Below are 18787 nucleotides of genomic sequence, written 5' to 3'. Positions count from 1 at the left end.
CATAAATAAATGGCTGGTACTTCATTAGCACCTTTAAGTGTCTAAAGTAAAACTAGATATGTAGAGCACTTAGATAAAATGTAAAGTTAGCATGACTTTGATATCACCTCTTGTGCCCCAAGTTAGAATGAGGATATATGGAAGTTGTGAGTGAAATTCTTCTAAGTGATATAAGGCATGGTTAAGTGATTAAAGTGGAATGGAAAATTTAATTACTTACAATATCCTAATAAAAAATTAATCCAATCAATTCTATATAAGAAGTTGGAATGAAATATCAATAAATTTAACTTAAATTACATGCCATCAAATTTGGTTAACATACCAATCTTTTACTTAGAACCAAGAAATTGTTATGAGTGTTTCATATGCAAAAGTATATTGAAAATTTTATCTATACTTGCTATGTGTATTAATGAATCAAGATGCCTTCACATTTTTTATCTAGTCTTCTTTAAAATTCCTCTTACTCCAGAGCTTTAGAAATTTATTTTTATTGATTTCCTCATCAATCTTCCACCATTTAAGTCTTTAACATTGTTCTTGAATATTACAATTGATTGATTTTTCAAAATAGCACATTTCTTGCCCTATCAGAAGATAATATATGGAAAGTAGTCAATTAAACTTATCTAAAAGGAGATTTTTCATCTTTATGGATTGCTATATAATATTATCATTGATTGTGGTCTTTAATTATTTTCCACCATTTAACAATAGTTTCTTTAATTCCTTTATATCAAAATAAGTGTTAGCTTCTTATCATCCTTAAATTGATAGGTAATTGAAATGTCTTATTTAAACTCTTGAGTAGTATTTTTAATATTTTATTTCTCACCAACAGGATGATTAGGTTATTTTTCTTCCTTCTGCCAAGCTTGCTTATAACAACTCTAAGCATTCTTCAATGCAACACTCTCCATTTTTTTGTGAATTATGGCCAGTATGAAGTTAATACATATTAAATATATACTTATATATGTCAAATATCAATTATTTGTAAATATTTAAATGTTAGCCTCTCAAAATATCCATTATATAATGCTATTTTGGTCATGATATTCAATTAAATGAATATTAGAAAATTATGAAAAACTTAATAAAGACAATAGAAATTAATTGAACACTTCTTTAGAAACTAATATAGTTCAACCTTAAACTAATCTAGGATGAGTTACTGGATGCCCATTTATATATATGGCTCTTGGGTTCAAATATTATGAGTAGAAATTTGAGATTTAATTCCTGGCAAAATATCAAAAGTCTCCATGGCCAGCCAGTGCGATTGATCGTAGAAGTTCTTACTAAAGTAGAGAGATATGTTATACATTTGCTTGCTTTTTTTCAGTTCCAAGAAAATTTTCCCTGGAGCTTATGTCTGATCTAGGGTAGCAAGTGCATACATAGCTACATTTTGTTCTCATATCTTTATAAAAACACAGAGGATAAATGACTAGCTAGAACTATTACGGTTTGTAGCAAGAGCTCTCTCTCCTTCAAACAATCTCTTGTGGACTCTAGCAAACAAAGATGGCTGCGGACCGCAACTGTTGTCAGTCATTTTGAAGTTGTCAAAATCCAAGCCGACTTTAGCAGCAGCAAGCCGCAGCTCTGGGAAATTGGACTTGGGGAGGCTTGAACTTCGTGTGTAGACGACGGCCCCACCATAGCCGTCCCATGCATCGTTGGACCCATTGTAGTACACGAACACGTAGTCATCCGGTTGGTTGTTGAGCCGGGCGGAGACGATGAACCTGCACCAATCAATCCGTCAATTTTTCATATAGGATTCGCAGCTATGCTGGCAATCGCGCACCGGACCTACACACACCGAAGCTTTGGAAGCTTGCGAAACACTCACCAATCGTCTTTGTAATTGAGGTACTCGTTGTCATGATTGGACAGCACACCCGGGCGTTTGGGATTCTTCTGCACGAAATTTTGCATCGCGTTGCGTGTGATGAAACCGCCGTCGGGGGTGGTCACCCTCCACGTCAGTTTTCCGGTGAGCTTGTGGGGACTGGCCGAGAACTCATGGACTTGGCAATCGTAGAGATCGAACAGGGGGTTAAGACCGCTGGTAATATACCATGTGCCTGTGAAGTCTTGGGTGTTGAACTTTTCCACCAAAGCGCAGTCTGGAGGTACCGGGTAGGAGCCGTCGTTGGCACTTTGAGGGATGCACTTTTTTTTGCTCAGGAGGCATGTGTTGAATTCCTCTACGACCTTGTTCTGGAAAATGTCTCCGCATCTGACCTATGTTCCGATACAAAATGAGAGAACAACTTTAAATCAAATAATACCTGGCAATTCAAGTCTCCTGGGCTGCAAGTTTCCAGACAAACTAAATTGGCAGCGCATGAAGGATCTCTCACGCATCGAACCAGCTCGGATCTGAAGAACATGCACAACTATGAGATCAGGTGGATTCAAAATAAACAGTGGAACCCAGCAAATGAGGAGGGGAACACAACAGCACCTGCATCCACCCAGAAGACATTTCCATGTTTTTTGAGCAGTCTCGATGTCCAGAGCTCCAGCATGGTTTGCTGGGTGCAAGAGCAAACACGTCCCCAGGAGCAAGCCCAATGCATTGACTTTGAATCCCGGTCCGGTACTTGTCGTTGTTACATTCTTCACACTTCGGACAAGCGGGGGCGGAGCCGTGGTACTGGCAATCATCTTCTCGCTCTTCTTCCCGCATAGCAGCTTCCTGCTCTTCACATTCGGCCCAGTACTGGTTGTTGCCACTCTTCGAACAAGCCGATGTGGAGTCGTGGTACTGGCAAACATCTTCTTGTCCCCTTCAAGCCGCAGCTACCCTTTTCATTCAAGTTGCAAGCGACCGCCTTGCAGCGATACGTTTTAGAAAGCCTCCTCACAAACAAGGGACCGACCCGAGATGGACGTGCGCGGGGCGTGGGACAATGCTCTTCCTTCCTCCTGGTACAAAGTCCGTGGTTTGGTCCGAGCTGCGTACAAACCTTGCTAGGACAGAGTCTTTTTCTCGGTATGACATTGGGTTGTGGGCCATTTCATTATGCAGCCCACCCGCCAGGATTCCATGTTCTTAGAAAAACGCACGTTTTCTATGTACGATAGTTTGAAGACCTGGTGTCAGCTTTAACACATAGGGCCGATTTGCAGTCGCTTTTTCTATAAAGTAATAATAAAAAAAATCTTTTTCGTGGTGCTACAATCTATTATTTTTTATGATGACGATTTGACACCAGCTTCTTCAGCTCCAATTCTCCACCAACCGCTTCCAGCTCCTATCAGGGCCATGAATCCGTCAAAAGTTTGGTTTCCAGTCTCTCGCTCACCTTTAGCCCCAGGAACAAACCGTACGGAACGCCATCAAACAGATTGGCATGGTGAATCTGAGTGAAAGGTTTGATGGTAAATCTAGAGCTGAATGATTTATGGACAAACCTGGTGAGCAGCAGCTACCTTCCGAAAATATGGCACATCGGCCAGTGGGCCAACTGAAAACCGTTGGTGCACCAGGCCGTCGTGAACAAACATGTAGGCCATCCCGAAGATGGTGATGCCCAGGCCCTGATATGCAATATTTTCAAAGCTACAAGAAATGCTTCTATTACTTACTGTTCCAAAGCACAGGCCAGGAAGGAGTCCTTGGTGGGAGAATCCGTAAGACATGAGAGCTATCGCCGGGACTGCGTTCACAATGGCAAAAACATCGTTGACCTCGAATGGACCTTGCCGAGGAACATGATGAGACTGTTGTAGAGAGACTCGTGGCAATTTAACTGTCCGAAAATTTGTTTGTGCCTTACCTTGTGCATGCTCCACAAGCAAGAGTGCCATAGCGCTTTGTGTGCCCATCTAGCCCAAAACTCCATGCCCACCTGAGAAACAGAATAAAATCAATCTTGAACAGCAGCTTTGAACATACTCACAGCTGCACCTAATGCCAAAGACACGGTACCAAGGATTTCCAGAGCAGGCAATTCACTGCTGCCTTTCTGAACATAGTTAAAGATTTCTCTCTTGTGATCAAGCCTATGTGTGTCAAAGTTCACAGACCTCCTGCATTTGCCACAAGAATCTGTAACACGCAGCTCCAATGCTGAGACCGCCAATCAATGTGCTTGAGGCAACAGCAGCGAACAAATATGTTGTGCGCTCTGCTTTCTTCTTCTTTGTTGCATCTTACTTCTTGCAAGTACGAGATTGCCCATCCTCCGACATTGACACACCCAATACAATCGCTTTCGACTTCGGCCTTCTCAGGGATTTGCGCAATGGCGGGAGAGAAAGGAGCCCGCGAGGATTGAACGACGAACAAGGCACTAGCGCCATTGAAGCTGCTGCCAATTCAGATGCATGGGTAAACCCAGCGGATACTTAGAATTCTAAAAGATAGGATCTCCGTCTTTTTGAAGGTTCCTTGGAATATTTACAACTTCATTTTGCTTTAATTCCCCCTGCACACTCCAATTCTCGTTGTCTCCTGGCGAGGCGATTGCGAGACATGAATCCAAACCAGGCCGGGATCGCCAATTCGAAGCAGGTCCTCCAGGCGTGCGAGAACGACGGAGAGGAACCCGTTTGTGGTGTGGGGAGCAACGTTTACGCCCATCTACGCGGGCGGTGTCGTGCCCCTGCTGCGCTGTGCGGTTCGTGCCGGAGGTGGCCGGGCAGATTTTCAGCGTTTGTGACTTGGCGGTGGTGGATGCTGTGTGCTGGTCATTAAGCGGGGGATTGTGCGCCATTCCCAAAGTTCGTGGATTCTACCATCACCAAAGATTCAAACAAGGTAGCGCGAATGGGCATATGCAGAAGCCACCGCGAGTGTCTATCTTTCTTTGGAATCTTTCCAGAAACATCTTCTGGTTTCGAGACGCATTTCATACATTGCATTATCAATTTTTAAAACACAATGCCACGCTGCGGCATCTTCGGAGACAGTTCCTGGCATCGGTCCAGATTCCCGCTTTCGGCAAGTTTAGTCTCCGGGACACTGTCGCAGTTCTCCAAGAGATCATCTGCCAAATCCTTGCTGAGTCTCCGATGAGCCCCAGCAGTGGAAGAGACGAGATCCTGGCGGTAGCGATTGCCATTTCTTTGAAAATATTCTTAAATTGACATCGTTGACTAAGATCTGAGCTGCTTTGGAACGATCAAATTCAAAACTCCTTGGCTATAATGTCGGCCCGGATTAATTCCTCCCTCGTGACGCAGCACACGCGAATTCTCGTTGTCTCCCATCTCACACAAGACGACACACGCTGGAGCCATGGTAGTTTTCACTCTTCGTCATCTAAAAGCCCCAGCCCCAGCCCCTCTCTTCTCTCCCTGGTTTTGCTTTCTCAGTACTCTCGCTCGTTTCTTTTTCTCCCTGGTTTTGCTTTCTCAGTGCTGTCGCTGGTTTCCTTTTCTGCCTGGTTTTTCTTTCTCAGTGCGCTGGTTTCCTTTAGCTTTTCTCCCGCACGTAAAGAAAAGATTTTATGGTCCGTAAGGTAGGCCCGCCGTAAGGTACGTGGAGGTAGAGATTTTGTAGCTTTCATTCAAAGAAAATCAGCGGACCAGCTCTGGCTGGGAGCACAAGCACAAGAGGTATGATGATGAAAAAAATGTATTATCTGCCACCGTTGTTTCTGGCTGCTGCTGTTGGCGAGCAGAAGTAGGAGCCAAGGCAGCCAAGGCAGCGTGATGTGAGGTTTCTCTACTGCTTCTACCTGTGAATTCTTTCCTATGTTGGAATAGAACTTGAGATTTCTCTTCTTTTCTAGGCTACTGATAATCGCTCTCGCTTGTAAATTCTTAGCTTCCTAGCTTCCTCGTCTTTACTTGATAATCGCAGGAAAATTGGAATCGCTATTTTCCCCTTGAAAACTTCGAAGAAATGCGCATTGGACAACTCGCGCAGCAGAGTTTCAAGAATCGCTTTTCATTTCAGATTCTGGGCGTTAGAAGCCCATTTCTCCTTGAAACAATATTCATTCCATAGCTAAAATTAAATAAGAGTGAAAGCACAAAGAAAGAATAAAATTCTCCCGATCACGGTGCTTCGATCTGCGAAGATTTTTGTGATTATTCACAGTGTCTCGAGGATATTTGTGATATTTGTTTGGCGGGTGAAGACCCGAAGTTTTTGATCCCGAGTTGCCGAGTGAGAAGGCGCATTGCACTGTCGAAGGCTCTAAGATCCCGTCCCCGCATAGAAGATGGCGTCAACTGTCGCCAATGGAGCCTCGACTCTCTTGGAGACGTCGTTCCTCAGATTCTTGACTAGAATCAAGCCGTGCGCCTTGGCAAAGCGGTTGCGGGGCACGAAACACCCCACGACCCGCTGGCTTTCTTCGGCCGAAGTGTCATTACTTCTCGGGATTTGTACGTACCGTTGTGACGGTCCGAGCATAAAAGCACGGCGTTCTCCGCTGGATTGCAAGACAATGTTCTCTGATTCAGCTCCGCTCTTCGAATGTTTATCAGTGATGTGTCCTCTGAAGTGGCAAAGTCGTAAGTCCTCAAAGCCTTTTCTTTGACGTAATACAGCACCCCCGCACTGATTGTATAAGCCGGCCTCTCTCTTTCGAGCTTGAAGACGATAATTCCACTGCCCTGTCCTGTCGCAAAAAAGTTCATCTCGGGTCCCTCCTGAAAGTTTGTACGGCAGAACGCTTGGACAAGTCCCAGACTCGAGTTTGATGTCCCGGCAGTGTGGAACATGACACAGGAAACGTTGTTGATGTGACCAACCTCCCAAGCCTGTTTCTGGAACCAATGCAAGCGTTTAGAAACTAGAACAAAAGAACAAGTCCACATATTAACATTTATCCTCCACAGCTTTACTTGTCGATCGTCAGCACCAGAGACAACTAGCGGCAAGCTTGGATGGAAAGCAGCCCTGTCATGCCCCTCGAGAACATACTTGACCACCGCATCGTCGCCACCAAAACGTTAGCTGTTCATCTGCGTGAGTTTCAGAATTCTGTGAAGATCCTCGGCTGGAGAGACCGTCTCAGCGACGCAAACACCATGAGATCGTCCTTGACGTGAAACGAAGCCGTAGTGATTGTGTCCCGTCAGCACGTCCGGGACTGCTAGTTCCAAATCCTGATGGCTTGATCGTCGCTAGCACTTACGATCCAGGGATACTCCTGTGAACATGCACCTTCTCGTCTTGTAGTTCCAGACCTTGGACAAGATCAATTGAAACATCGATGATGAAAGAGGCTGAGAGATGTGAAAATGGACGACGCCCGTCGTGCTCGTTGAAGAGATCTACGAGAGATCCCATCTGACGCCGGTGTGGAGACTGGCCAAGATCCATGGCCGCTAAGCTCTAGCTCGCGCCGGTTTCTAGAAAAATCGGACGGTCAGGCATCCATGGCGCGTTGCGAATATTCGAATTTCTTTCTAATTCGAGCACGATCTGGCTAAACAATTCGCCACGCCACTCGATTCGCGCCTCGATCGGGGTAGGGGCTGTGATTTCCAGGATCGTCCGTCCTCCTCGCGTTCTCAAGCAGGAATTCGAAGGCGAGATTCACGATCGCACGCCGCATAAAGAGGGCTATTCCTCTGCTCTGGAGCAGTCTGCCTGGCAGGTCATCTCGCCATTCAACGTGAACACAATGCGCGGGGTTGAATCACCGCCGCGAGATGGCTTTCGCTTGAACCTCTCGTCTGTGTAGAGCGCTCCCTCGAAGAACGTAGAAGTCATAGAAGTGATGTGGTGTACCAACTACAACTGAGCTGCCCTGTGCACACAGGTCAGTAGAAAATCTCCAAACTTAAGCCAAAACAACCTCAGGAATCAATACGCTCAGTGATCCGCTTCAAGTGCCCTGTCACATAATTTAACTAAATACTAAATACCTTTGCCTGAATCTCAGTGAACTCTTCATGCTTTGCTGCAATCTTCGGTTGGACTCTAACATCTTCTCAACCAATAAAGCTTTTTATCAAAGCTAAAAGAAAAGAAGTAGAACTATAGAGGTGCTATGGTAGAATTGGGAGAGGGAGTATCTATTTATCTATCTATATTCTGTTTTGGCAGTCTTGCAGTGCCCAACAAGAAGTATGAGACTGCAAAAAAGTTTGCAAAAAAGTTTCTTTTTGTCTTCTCACTCCCACCACCCCCCTCCCCTCCTCACTTTTGCTCTTCTGATGATTTGTATTACTCTCAAGAAAATTACCAGCTCTTGGGCAACTTTGGTGCAGGTGAAGAGTTGTATAAATTGGAAAAAGATGTAACAGGTTAAAACACTGCTTTAATTCACCAACTAGATTTTATACAAAGAGCATAGTCCAAATGTTACTTGTATGCAAAGTCGATCTGGAACAAGCTCAAGCTCTATAGGATAAATAAACTTAAAAATAATATTTATTTAGAGACTTAAAAGTAGCTTTTATGCTTCAAAAAAACATAAACTATGTACAACAAAAAATAAAAATCTATTTATTATATATTACTGAAATAAAAAACACATAAACACTAATAACTGTGTATTATATATAGTATGTAATATATCACATTTTTTCAATAAATCCATGAGTGAAATTATTGTATCCTTATATAATATTAAATTAAATTTAAATAAAAATAAATAAAATTAATATTTAAAACTCATAAAAATCTATGAGCACCACATCATAAGCTTTTTAGCTATGATCTCATTATGCTAGCACAACTCTTACAATTTTAAATAGATATTTAATTTAGTATAGTAATTAATTATTAGATGCTGAATATGTTTAGTTCATGGGGACAATAACCATTTATACTATTGATACTTAATTAATCAATTAGCTACAAAAAAATTGTAAATATCTAACTAACTTAATGCTTCACCATTAATAGTTATAACATAAGTTAATACTTTTAAACTTTCATTTCCAATACTATATATTAAGAGTTTTTTAATAATTAATATATTTTATCAATAATTTTTTTATATTATAATTATACTTTGCAAATATGTATCAATTAGCCCAAAAACCCTAACTTATATATAAAAGAAAATGGTCCAAATTGAAACTAATCCGACATCTACCAAAATCCCACTACACTAATATTAATATACAGCATTATAATTGTACAATATCCCTTCCTTTCGGAATGATGGAAGATCATTAGGGTTCTTTGATGGATGGGCTGGGATCTAGAGTAATAAAAGTCAGTGAATTTGTAAGTGGTGCTAGCTGTTCCTGGTCCTTTTATATGAAGCATTTCAGCCGCTACATATGCACAATTTCTGGAAGATCGGCTTGCTAGATGTCATACTAAACTTCATAAACTTGTGGTTCAACTTGTTATAACACTCGATATAATCCTTTCCACTGAGCAAAGAGCCCCTTAAATAAACCATATACCGTAAGATAGGGAAAATAGACCAATATTAAATCATCCACTTTGTACTCCGTAGGTGGATGATGATGAGAGTTATAATGTCATTGTTGTGCCACTTGTACATGGCTCAGGTTTTCAGCAGATTCTGCTTGGATAAGTGGAAGAATGCTTATCAAATACTGATCCCACAACTTAGCATTAGTAGTCTACGGCAATTGTGAAGGTAAACTTAACTCCATTGGCAATATTAAATCATGACCATATAAAAGTTTATATGATAAAGCACTAACAAAACTTTATACCCTTGTGACATATGCATACCAAAAAGATGGCAAATAACTATCCTAATCCGAATGCTAGAAGTTCATATACTTTGCAATCATCACTTTGAAGGTCCAAACAAATCGTTCCACTAAACTGTCTGATTGTGGATGATAAACACTCGTGAAATTGTGGCATATCCATAACTATATATTCATTGCTAGTAGTTGATTATGGAAACAGTCCCATCAAATCAAATGCCACCAACTCAAATGGACGGAAATTACAATTAATTTTCCGCAGTACAAAAGAAAGTATTATGAGCTTAGCACCAAAAGTAATTATTCACATATTGGATAACACTTCTATATCTCTGGCTAATAAAAAGATCTATATAACATTTCAATCACACAATGATGTCCCATATGCCCATTTAAGACAAGAGAATCATGGTAGGCATAGAGAAAATATGAAATAAAGATTGAAAGCACCATCAGCCATAAATGATTATTAAGATCCATCTCTATAAGAGAAAGAAGACCGTCCCCAAGGTGATATTGAGAATGTAAATGCCGAAATAGCAAGTCATTAGTAAGTGATGTAAAATTCTTAAACCCAGTGCAAATCTTTCGAATCCAAGCTCAATCTTTTAAGCCTCGCAAACCTCGTCAAGAGAAAGTAAATCTTGTTTTGCACCTTGTGGATACTGAACATCAAATACAACAACCACCAATGCCACAAAATCTTCATTTAAAAAATCTATAAATGCTGGAACAATAAGCTCATTAAAAACATGAGAAGAGAGTGAAAAAGGCAAAGGAGATTAAAAAAGGGTATTAACATTAGCCATAGAACTCCCCGGGTAATAAAAAATATCAAAATCATATATCTAAAATTTCAAAGCCCACTGAACAGTGACCAATCAAGTTCTTCTTCTTCAATAATGAAGTAACTGCAGCATTATCACATTCTAGTAACATTCAAGAATTATGTAGATATGTATGAAGTTTCTTGAAAGCCCAAACTGTTGCTAAATACTCCTTCTCTGTCGTGAAGTAGTTCACCTCTGCTGGTTCTAATGTACAACTGATATATATAATAGAATGGCACTGACCAAGCACACTTAGACTCTTTTGCATTAACACATCTCCAAAACCAATATCAGAAACATCCACACACAAAATGAAATGTTAAGTGTAGTTAGGATATGCCAAAATTGGAAGAGTTATTAATAGTTCTTTTAAATCTGTAAACACCTACTCATAGTTTGCAGATCAGATGAAAAATGACTTTGATGACTTCAGCAATGCTTGCAATAGTGTAGTGCGATAAAAAAGAGAATCAACAAAATGATCAAGATACTGCATCTTGCCTAGAAAGCATTATATATCATTCATACACTTTAGAGTAGGGTACTTTAGAATAGCCACAAGTTTGTCAGGATCAACTTGCAAACCCTTACAGGAAATACAGTACCCAAGATAAGTCATATCCTTAGACCCAAATACACACTTTAACCACTTCAACTTAAAACCAACTTCTTGTAGCCGATCTAATACTTTATGAACATCACGGACGTGTTCCTTTTATGTCCCTTCTAAATAGATCAAGACATCATTGATGAAGTTAGTAGTCACCTCCGGCATAGTGGAAAGAACAGCTAAAAAGTTGCTAAAGCATTATTCAAACCAAACGGCATCACCAAGAACTTGTACAAACCAAACAGTGTATAAAAAACTGTTTTAAGGATATCTTCTTCAACCATTGATACTTGCCAGTACCTAAAAGCAAGATCTAATTTAGTGAAGCAATGACTTCTCCCTAGACAATCCGAGAGATTAGTAGTGTGAGGAATAGGGTATATATCTGGGATTGTCATTTCATTTAACGGATGATAATAGATGCAAAAATGAATACTCCCATCAAGTTTCGTCATAAAATAAAATTCAAATGCATAAGGACTCCACAACTTTTGAATAACACCCTTTTCCAACATCTCTTTGATGTCTGTATATAAAATCTTGATCTCTTTGGGTAATCGGTGACGAACTAAAACCTTGATTGGACAAGCATCCCCAATTGGAATAGGATGATGTGTGGCAATTTTGGCCCCAGATGACAGGTCAAATTCAAAAAGATTAATATACTCCTTCATAAGTCAGTTAACCACTGCAATACAAAGATTGTTAGAGAGATTAGAAAAGGGAAGAGAGGAACAAGATGGAAACATAGGAAGAAATAATAAGGTGACAAAGGTGATGGAAGTAAAGGTAGAAGTAGAGGGATAAAGAAGTACAAAAGTGAGAGGAATGGAAGAAATATATGGAAGTATGAGATAAGGGTGAGAAGCCTTAAAGTCACACTTGGCATAATTATGCCACAACCACTTTATACCAAAGATGAGGTCAAAATCTTGACTCAGCACCACCTACAATGTTTGTAACTCAAGCTCAAAATTGCCCACATGAACAATTAGGTCTACCTCATTTCATACACATGCATGTGTACGCCCGTTGCCATAAAAAATGAAAATTGGCTCTACTATATGATGCAAATATAGATGGCAATATGTGGCAATAGGTTGAGCAATTGAAAATAAACTCAAACCTATATCAATCAATACAAAGAAAATAATAGGAAATCTTTTATTATAAAAACAGCTTAGAAAGTAAATGTTGGATGAACTAATGCTGAGTGAACCCCTTGATGATAATCTCGAGAGAAATATAGAGGGGTCACTAACTTATTCACACAAGGTCCCTCTACTACTTGTGTGACTCCTCATTTCTTGAATGCATCTCGGTTTCCAGATCTTCCATAGTAGCACTAATAAGACATTGTTGATGTCAAAGTCTCCATCTAGGAAATAAAAGTCGCCAATTTAGAAAACACTAATAACGCCGATAATTGTGACTAACTTCATCACAGTCCTAGCAATGGACATCATAGCCACGACCATATCCTCACCCTTATCCTTGAACCTGGATAGCAATAGCATCAACCTCCATTGGAACTAAACCATCTCTCATAGGAAGTGGAGCTAAAGGATGTGCAACAAGAAGTGAAAGAGGTGACATTTTATAACGTTATGCCAAGTGAACGGCATCGTTAAAGGTGGCTAGAGTAAGTGCATGCACAAGTCTTACAAGATCTTGACGAAGTGTTGGCCACAATATTTCTAGCTTGATCCACTCCAATATATTTGGCTCCACAGGAAGTAAAAGGCTTTGGAAACAAACACTAAATTGCATCATCGACTCAAATGACCCTTGACGAAGATGATGCAATTGTTGAAAGGCATTATCAGCATATCCAAATACACGTTTGAAGACATCTAAGAGATTACTCCAATCCTCACATGTGGCTGCGCCCAAACCATTGTCCCATTGCAGTGCCATCCTTTGGAGACATATAGGAAACTCATGTAAATGTCAAGCATCATCCTAAGAATGATATGTGATAATCATCGTAAAGTGATAGAACCAATAGTACACATCACCCCTAGGATTCCTACAAAAGAACTCTGGCTGGATGCAAGAATTGGCAATAAGAGCAGAAAGAGTTGTACCATATGCCGTGAATGTTACCATCAACTGAGTTTAATTGTTTAACTGCAACCAACTGCTGCTCTAGGGTCAGAGGAGGAGGCTACTACTCTGCCATGAAGATGAATAAAAAGAAACAAACAAAAACAATAAGGTGAGAAAAACTAAAAAAAAGGGAGATCTAAACAAAAAATCCCAAATTCTAGCACTCCTTCAGGATAATGAAAGTTGCCTTCAACTCCACCAATGTGAGTGCATGGAATATGGAAAGAGAATACAGAAAATGTGCATATCAATTAGCCCAAAAACCCTAGTTTATATACAAAAGTGAGTGGTCTGAATTGAAATCAATCTGACAACTAACAAAATTTAACTATGTTAATATTAGTATACGACATTGTAGCTGTACACTTGGACCTCACACATAGTAATTTTGAAATGTATTTTATATATTAAAAATTAAAGATGTGAGTGCATGGAATATGGAAAGGGAATACAGAAATGTGAATATCAATTAACCCAAAAACCCTAGCTTATATACAGGAGCGAGTGGTCCGGATTGAAACCAATCCGACGGCTACCAAAATCCCACTACGCTAATATTAGTATACGACATCATAGCCGTACACTTGGCCCTCATATCATCCCTTCCTCTTGGAATAAAGGAAGGCCGTCAGGGTTCTCTTGTAGATGGGCCGGGATCTGGAGGAACGTTAGGAGGAGGCATCGGCGGATCTGTAGACGGTATTAACTGCTCCTGATCTCTTTGTATGAAGCGTTTCAACCGCTGCACATGCACAATCTCCAGAGGATCGGCTTGCTGGACGTCATGCTGAACCTTATAAACTTGCGGTCTAACTTGCCGCAACACCCGATACGGTCCTTTCCATTGCGCAAGGAGCCCCTTAGATAAACCATGTACTGTAAAATAGGGAAAACGGACTAACACCAAATCATTCACTTTGTACTTTGCAGGTGGATGATGATGGGAGTTGTAACGCCGTTGTTGTCCCACGTGTACGCGGCCTAAGTGTTCGGCAGACTCTGCTCAGATAAGTGGAAGAATGCTCGTCAAATATTGATCCCATGACCTAGCATCAGGAGCTCGTGGCAATCGCGAAGGTAAACCCAGCTCCATTGGTAATATTGGATCATGACCATATAAAAGTTTATATGGTGAAGCATCAATAGAACTCTGCACCCCTGTGACATAGGCATACCGAAGAGATGGCAAATAACCATCCCAATCCGAATGCTGAAAGTTCACATACTTCGCAATCATCCCTTTGAATGTCCGAATGAGCTGTTCCACCAGACCGTCTGATTGTGGATGATAAACACTTGTAAAAGTGTGGCATATCCCCAACCGAGACGTCAAAACATGAAATACCTCAACCATAAACGCAAGACCATTATCCGAAAGAATCCGCTCTAGACAAGAATGCTGGAACACCACTCGATTAAGGAGGAAGTATCCAACAGCAGTTGTAGAGGCGCTAGCAAGAGCACCAACTTCCACCCAACGAGTCAAGTAGTCAGAAGCAATAATAACATACTCATTGCCAGCAGTCGACCGTGGAAAAGGTCCCATAAGATCAAACGCCACTAACTCAAACGGACGGGAAACTGCAATTGACTCCAACCGTCCTTCTGCAGCATAAGGGGGAGTATTACGAGCTTGGCACCAAACGCAGCTACGCACATACCGGATAACATCACGTCGCATCTCCGGCCAATAGAAAGACCTATGCAGCTTCTTGGTCACACGACGATGTCCCATATGCCCACCTAGAACAGAAGAATCATGGTAGGCATGGAGAAACCGCGGAATAAAGATAGAAGGTACCACCAGCCGTAAATGATCATCAGGATCCGTCCCCACAAAATAAAGAAGGCCATCTTCAAGACAATATTGAGAATGTAAATGTCGAAAAGGCAAGTCATCAGCAAGTGATGCAAGATTCTCAAATGCATCTCGAAGCCTTCGAATCCACGGCTCAATCTTTTGAGCCTCACGAACCTCATCAAGAGAAGGTAGATCTTGCTCTGCATCTTGTGGACACTGAACGTCAAGTACAGCAATTGCCGACAGCACAGAATACTCATCTAGAAAATCCACAGATGCTGGAACAACAGGCTCATCAGAAACATGAGAAGAGAGCGGAGAAGGAAGAGGAGCTCGAGAAAGGGCATCAGCATCAGCCATAGAACTCCCTAGGTGATGAACAACATCAAAATTATATATCTGAAGCTTCAAAGCCCACCGAGCAATATGACTAACCAGGTTCTTCCGCTTTAATAATGAAGTAACGGCAGCATGGTCACCTTCAAGTAATGTCCGAGAACCATGTAGATATGCATGAAGTTTCTCGAAACCCCAAACTGCCGCTAAACACTCCTTCTCTGTCGTGGAGTAGTTCACTTCTTCTGGTTGTAACGTACAGTTTATATATACAATGGGATGATGCTGACCAGGCACAATCGAGCTTTCTTGCATCAACACACCTCCAAGACCAATATCAGAAGCATCTACGTGCAAAATAAAAGGTTGAGAGTAGTCAGGATATGCCAAAACCGGAGGAGTCGTTAACAGCTCTTTGAGATTCACAAACGCCTACTCACAATCTGAAGACCAGATGAAAGATGACGTTGATGACTTCAGCAAACCCTTGCAATGGTGCAGTGTGATCAGAAAGATGATCCACAAAATGACCGAGATACTGCACATTGCCCAGGAAGCGCTGCACATCATTCACACACTTCGGAGTAGGGAACTTTAGAACGGCTACAAGTTTGTCAAGATCAACTTGCAAACCTTCATGAGAAATACGGTACCCAAGATAAGTTGTGTCCTTGGACCCAAACACACACTTTGACCGCTTCAACTTTAAACCAACGTCCCGTAGCCGATCCAACACTTTACACACATCACGAATGTGCTCCTCCCATGTCCCCTCCGAGTGAATCAAGACATCATCAATGAAGTCAGTAGTCACCTCTGGCATATCACAAAGAACCTCGTCCATCATCCGCTGGAAAGTTGCTGAAGCATTGTTCAAACCAAACGGCATCACTAAGAACTCGTACAAACTAAATGGTGTACGAAAAGCAGTCTTAGGAATATCTTCTTCAGCCATCGGTACTTGCTAGTACCCAGAAGCAAGATCGAGCTTGGTGAACCAATGACTTCGCCCTAGACGATCCAAGAGATCAGCCGTGTGAGGAAGAGGGTACATATCTGGGATTATCACTTCATTTAACGGACGATAGTCGATGCAGAAACGAATACTCCCATCAGGCTTCGTCACAAGATGAGGTTCACATGCCCAAGGACTCCGCGACTTCCGAATAACACCCTTCTCCAACATCTCCTTGACGTTTGCACATAAAATCCTGATCTCCTTGGGTGACCGACGATGAACCAGAACCTTGATTGGACGAGCATCCCCGGTTGGAATCGGATGACGTGTGGCAATTTTGGCCCCAGACGATAGGTCAAATTCAAAGAGATCAGAATACTCCTTCATGAGCCAGTCAACAGCTGCAACACAAAGATCTTCGGAGGGATCGGAAAAGGGAAGAGCAGAACAAGATGGAAACATAGGAGGAAATAGTGGGGAAACAAAAGTAATAGAAGCAGAGGTAGAAATAGAGGGACGAAGAAGTATGGAAGTGAGAGGAATGGATGAAACATAAGGAAGTATGAGATAAGGGGGAGAAGCTTCAAAGTCACACTTGGCATGATTGCACTGCAACCAATCCATACCAAGAATGAGGTCAAAAGCTTGACTCGGCACCACCCGCAATGACTGCAACTCAAGCTCGAGATCACCCACACGCACAACCAGGTCCGCCTCATCTCGTGCACATGCATGTGTACGGCCGTTGCCATAAAGAATGAAAACTGGATCCGCTGCATGACGCAAGTGTAGACAACAACGTGTGGCAACAGGTCGAGCAATAGAAGATAAACTCGAACCTGTATCAACCAACACGGAGAGAAGAATAGGAGACCTCTTGTTATAAAAACGAGTTTGGAAAGTAAACACTGGATGAACCGGTGCCAAGTGAACCCCTTGATGATACTCTCGAAAGAAAGATGGAGGGGTCACTAACTTATTCGCGTAAGGTCCCTCCGTTACTCGCGCGACTCCTCGTTTCCCGGATGCACCTCGGTGTCCAAACTTTCCACCACAGCAGCACCAACGGGACGTTGCTAACGCCAAGGTCTCCATCCAGGAAATGGAGGTCGCCAATCTGGAAAGCCTCGACAACACCAATAAGTATGACCAACTTCATCACATGCCCAGCAATGAACATCACGGCCACGACCACGTCTTCGCCCTTGTCCGTGGACTCGAGTAGCAGCAGCATCAACCTCCATTGGAACAGGACCATCACTCATAGGAAGTGGAGCTGAAGGTCGTGCAGCGAGAAGTGGAAGAGGCGACGTCTCATAACGTTGTGCCAAGCGAAGAGCATCGTCAAGGGTGGCAGGAGCAAGTGCATGCACAAGGCCGACAAGATCTTGACGAAGTGCTGGCCACAACATTCCTAGCTTGATCTACTCCGACATATTGGGCTCCACACGAAGCAAAAGACTTCGGAAACGAACGCCAAATTGCATCACTGACTTAGATGGCCCTTGGCGAAGACAATGCAATTGTTGGAAGGCATCGTCACAATTGTCGGCATGTCCGAAAGCGCGTTTGAAGATGTCCAGAAGAACACTCCAATCCCCACGAGTGGCCGCACTCAATCCATTGTACCACTGCAATGCCGTCCCTTGGAGACACGTGGGAAACTCACGCAAACGTCGAGCATCATCCCAAGAATGATATGTGGCAATCACCGTGAAGTAATCGAACCAATGGTACACATCATCCCCAGGATTCCCACGAAAGAACTCCAGCTGAACGCGAGGATTGGCACCAGGAGTAGGAGGAGTTGGACCACATACCGTGAATGCCGCCATCAATTGAGTTTGGTTGTTTAATTGCAAGCACATAGCATCAAGCAATTGAACCAACTGTTGCTCTAGAGTCAAAGGAGGAGATTGCTGATCGGCCATGAAGATGAATGAAAAAGAAAGAGCAAAAGAAGAGAAATGACAAAAAGCTGGAAAGAAATGGTAGATCTAGACAATGCAAAATGCAAAAAGCTAAATCTAAACTAAAATCCTGAAAGGAAAGAACAAAAGAAAGGAAATGGAAAAAGCTAGATCTAGACAATGCAAAAACTAGATCTAAACCGAAATCCAAAATTCAAGCACTCCTCGGGGACAATCAAAGGAACCCCTCACCTCCACCAATGTGAGTGCATGGAATATGGAAAGGGAATACAAAAATGTGCATATCAATTAGCCCAAAAACCCTAGCTTATATACAGGAGCGAATGGTCTGGATTGAAACCAATCTGACGACTACCAAAATCCCACTACGCTAATATTAGTATACGACATCGTAGCTGTACACTTGGCCCTCACAAAGATAAATTAAGATAAGTTAATTAAAAATAATCTTTAATTATAATTTAAATGTTTAGTTAAATATACAACTTCAATAAAAATATGTAATGCAATAAATGAAATGAAATATAATATTAAAATATTTATAAAATTAATTTTCTTTATTAAAATTGGTAAAATTGATCTAAAGAA

The 18787-nt window shown here is 41.8% G+C and overlaps 2 protein-coding genes and 1 pseudogene across 2 annotated transcripts; all 3 read right to left on the bottom strand.

Annotated features, from left to right (window-relative positions):
* Window positions 1-1396: 1396 nt before the first annotated feature.
* On the bottom strand, window positions 1397-2962 carry LOC9662737 (violaxanthin de-epoxidase, chloroplastic). The gene is made up of 4 exons (XM_002986990.2): window positions 2480-2962; window positions 2304-2394; window positions 1862-2256; window positions 1397-1754 (listed from the first exon to the last, which is right to left on the bottom strand). Exons 1-4 carry the CDS (start codon window positions 2791-2793, stop codon window positions 1454-1456), a joined length of 1101 nt encoding a protein of 366 aa, XP_002987036.2. The 5' UTR covers window positions 2794-2962; the 3' UTR covers window positions 1397-1453.
* A 178-nt stretch (window positions 2963-3140) lies between these two features.
* Window positions 3141-4389, bottom strand: LOC9662736 (beta-carotene 3-hydroxylase, chloroplastic). Its single transcript, XM_002986989.2, has 7 exons — window positions 4048-4389; window positions 3921-3986; window positions 3798-3869; window positions 3607-3741; window positions 3433-3558; window positions 3324-3380; window positions 3141-3272 (listed from the first exon to the last, which is right to left on the bottom strand). The coding sequence occupies exons 1-7, from the start codon at window positions 4054-4056 to the stop codon at window positions 3204-3206; spliced, it is 534 nt and encodes a 177-aa protein (XP_002987035.2). The 5' UTR covers window positions 4057-4389; the 3' UTR covers window positions 3141-3203.
* Window positions 4390-5316: 927 nt separating this feature from the next.
* LOC9662735 lies at window positions 5317-7535 on the bottom strand (annotated as a pseudogene).
* Window positions 7536-18787: the final 11252 nt, after the last annotated feature.

The sequence above is a fragment of the Selaginella moellendorffii genome, unplaced genomic scaffold (assembly GCF_000143415.4).
Source record: "Selaginella moellendorffii unplaced genomic scaffold, v1.0 SELMOscaffold_78, whole genome shotgun sequence".
In the NCBI taxonomy this organism is placed as follows: Eukaryota; Viridiplantae; Streptophyta; class Lycopodiopsida; order Selaginellales; family Selaginellaceae; genus Selaginella; species Selaginella moellendorffii.
This window is presented reverse-complemented; position numbering and strand designations above follow the sequence as displayed.

Coding starts and splice junctions, on each gene's coding strand:
- LOC9662737 (XM_002986990.2), bottom strand. CDS start 2,793: ATGTTTGCCAGTACCACGACTCCACATCGGCTTGTTCGAAGAGTGGCA. Junction 2,395..2,479: donor TGTCTTCTGGGTGGATGCAG/GTGCTGTTGTGT, acceptor CATGTTCTTCAG/ATCCGAGCTGGTTCGATGCG. Junction 1,755..1,861: donor CTCAATTACAAAGACGATTG/GTGAGTGTTTCG, acceptor TGATTGGTGCAG/GTTCATCGTCTCCGCCCGGC.
- LOC9662736 (XM_002986989.2), bottom strand. Junction 3,381..3,432: donor AGGTAGCTGCTGCTCACCAG/GTTTGTCCATAA, acceptor CCTTTCACTCAG/ATTCACCATGCCAATCTGTT. Junction 3,273..3,323: donor GTTTGTTCCTGGGGCTAAAG/GTGAGCGAGAGA, acceptor TGGCCCTGATAG/GAGCTGGAAGCGGTTGGTGG.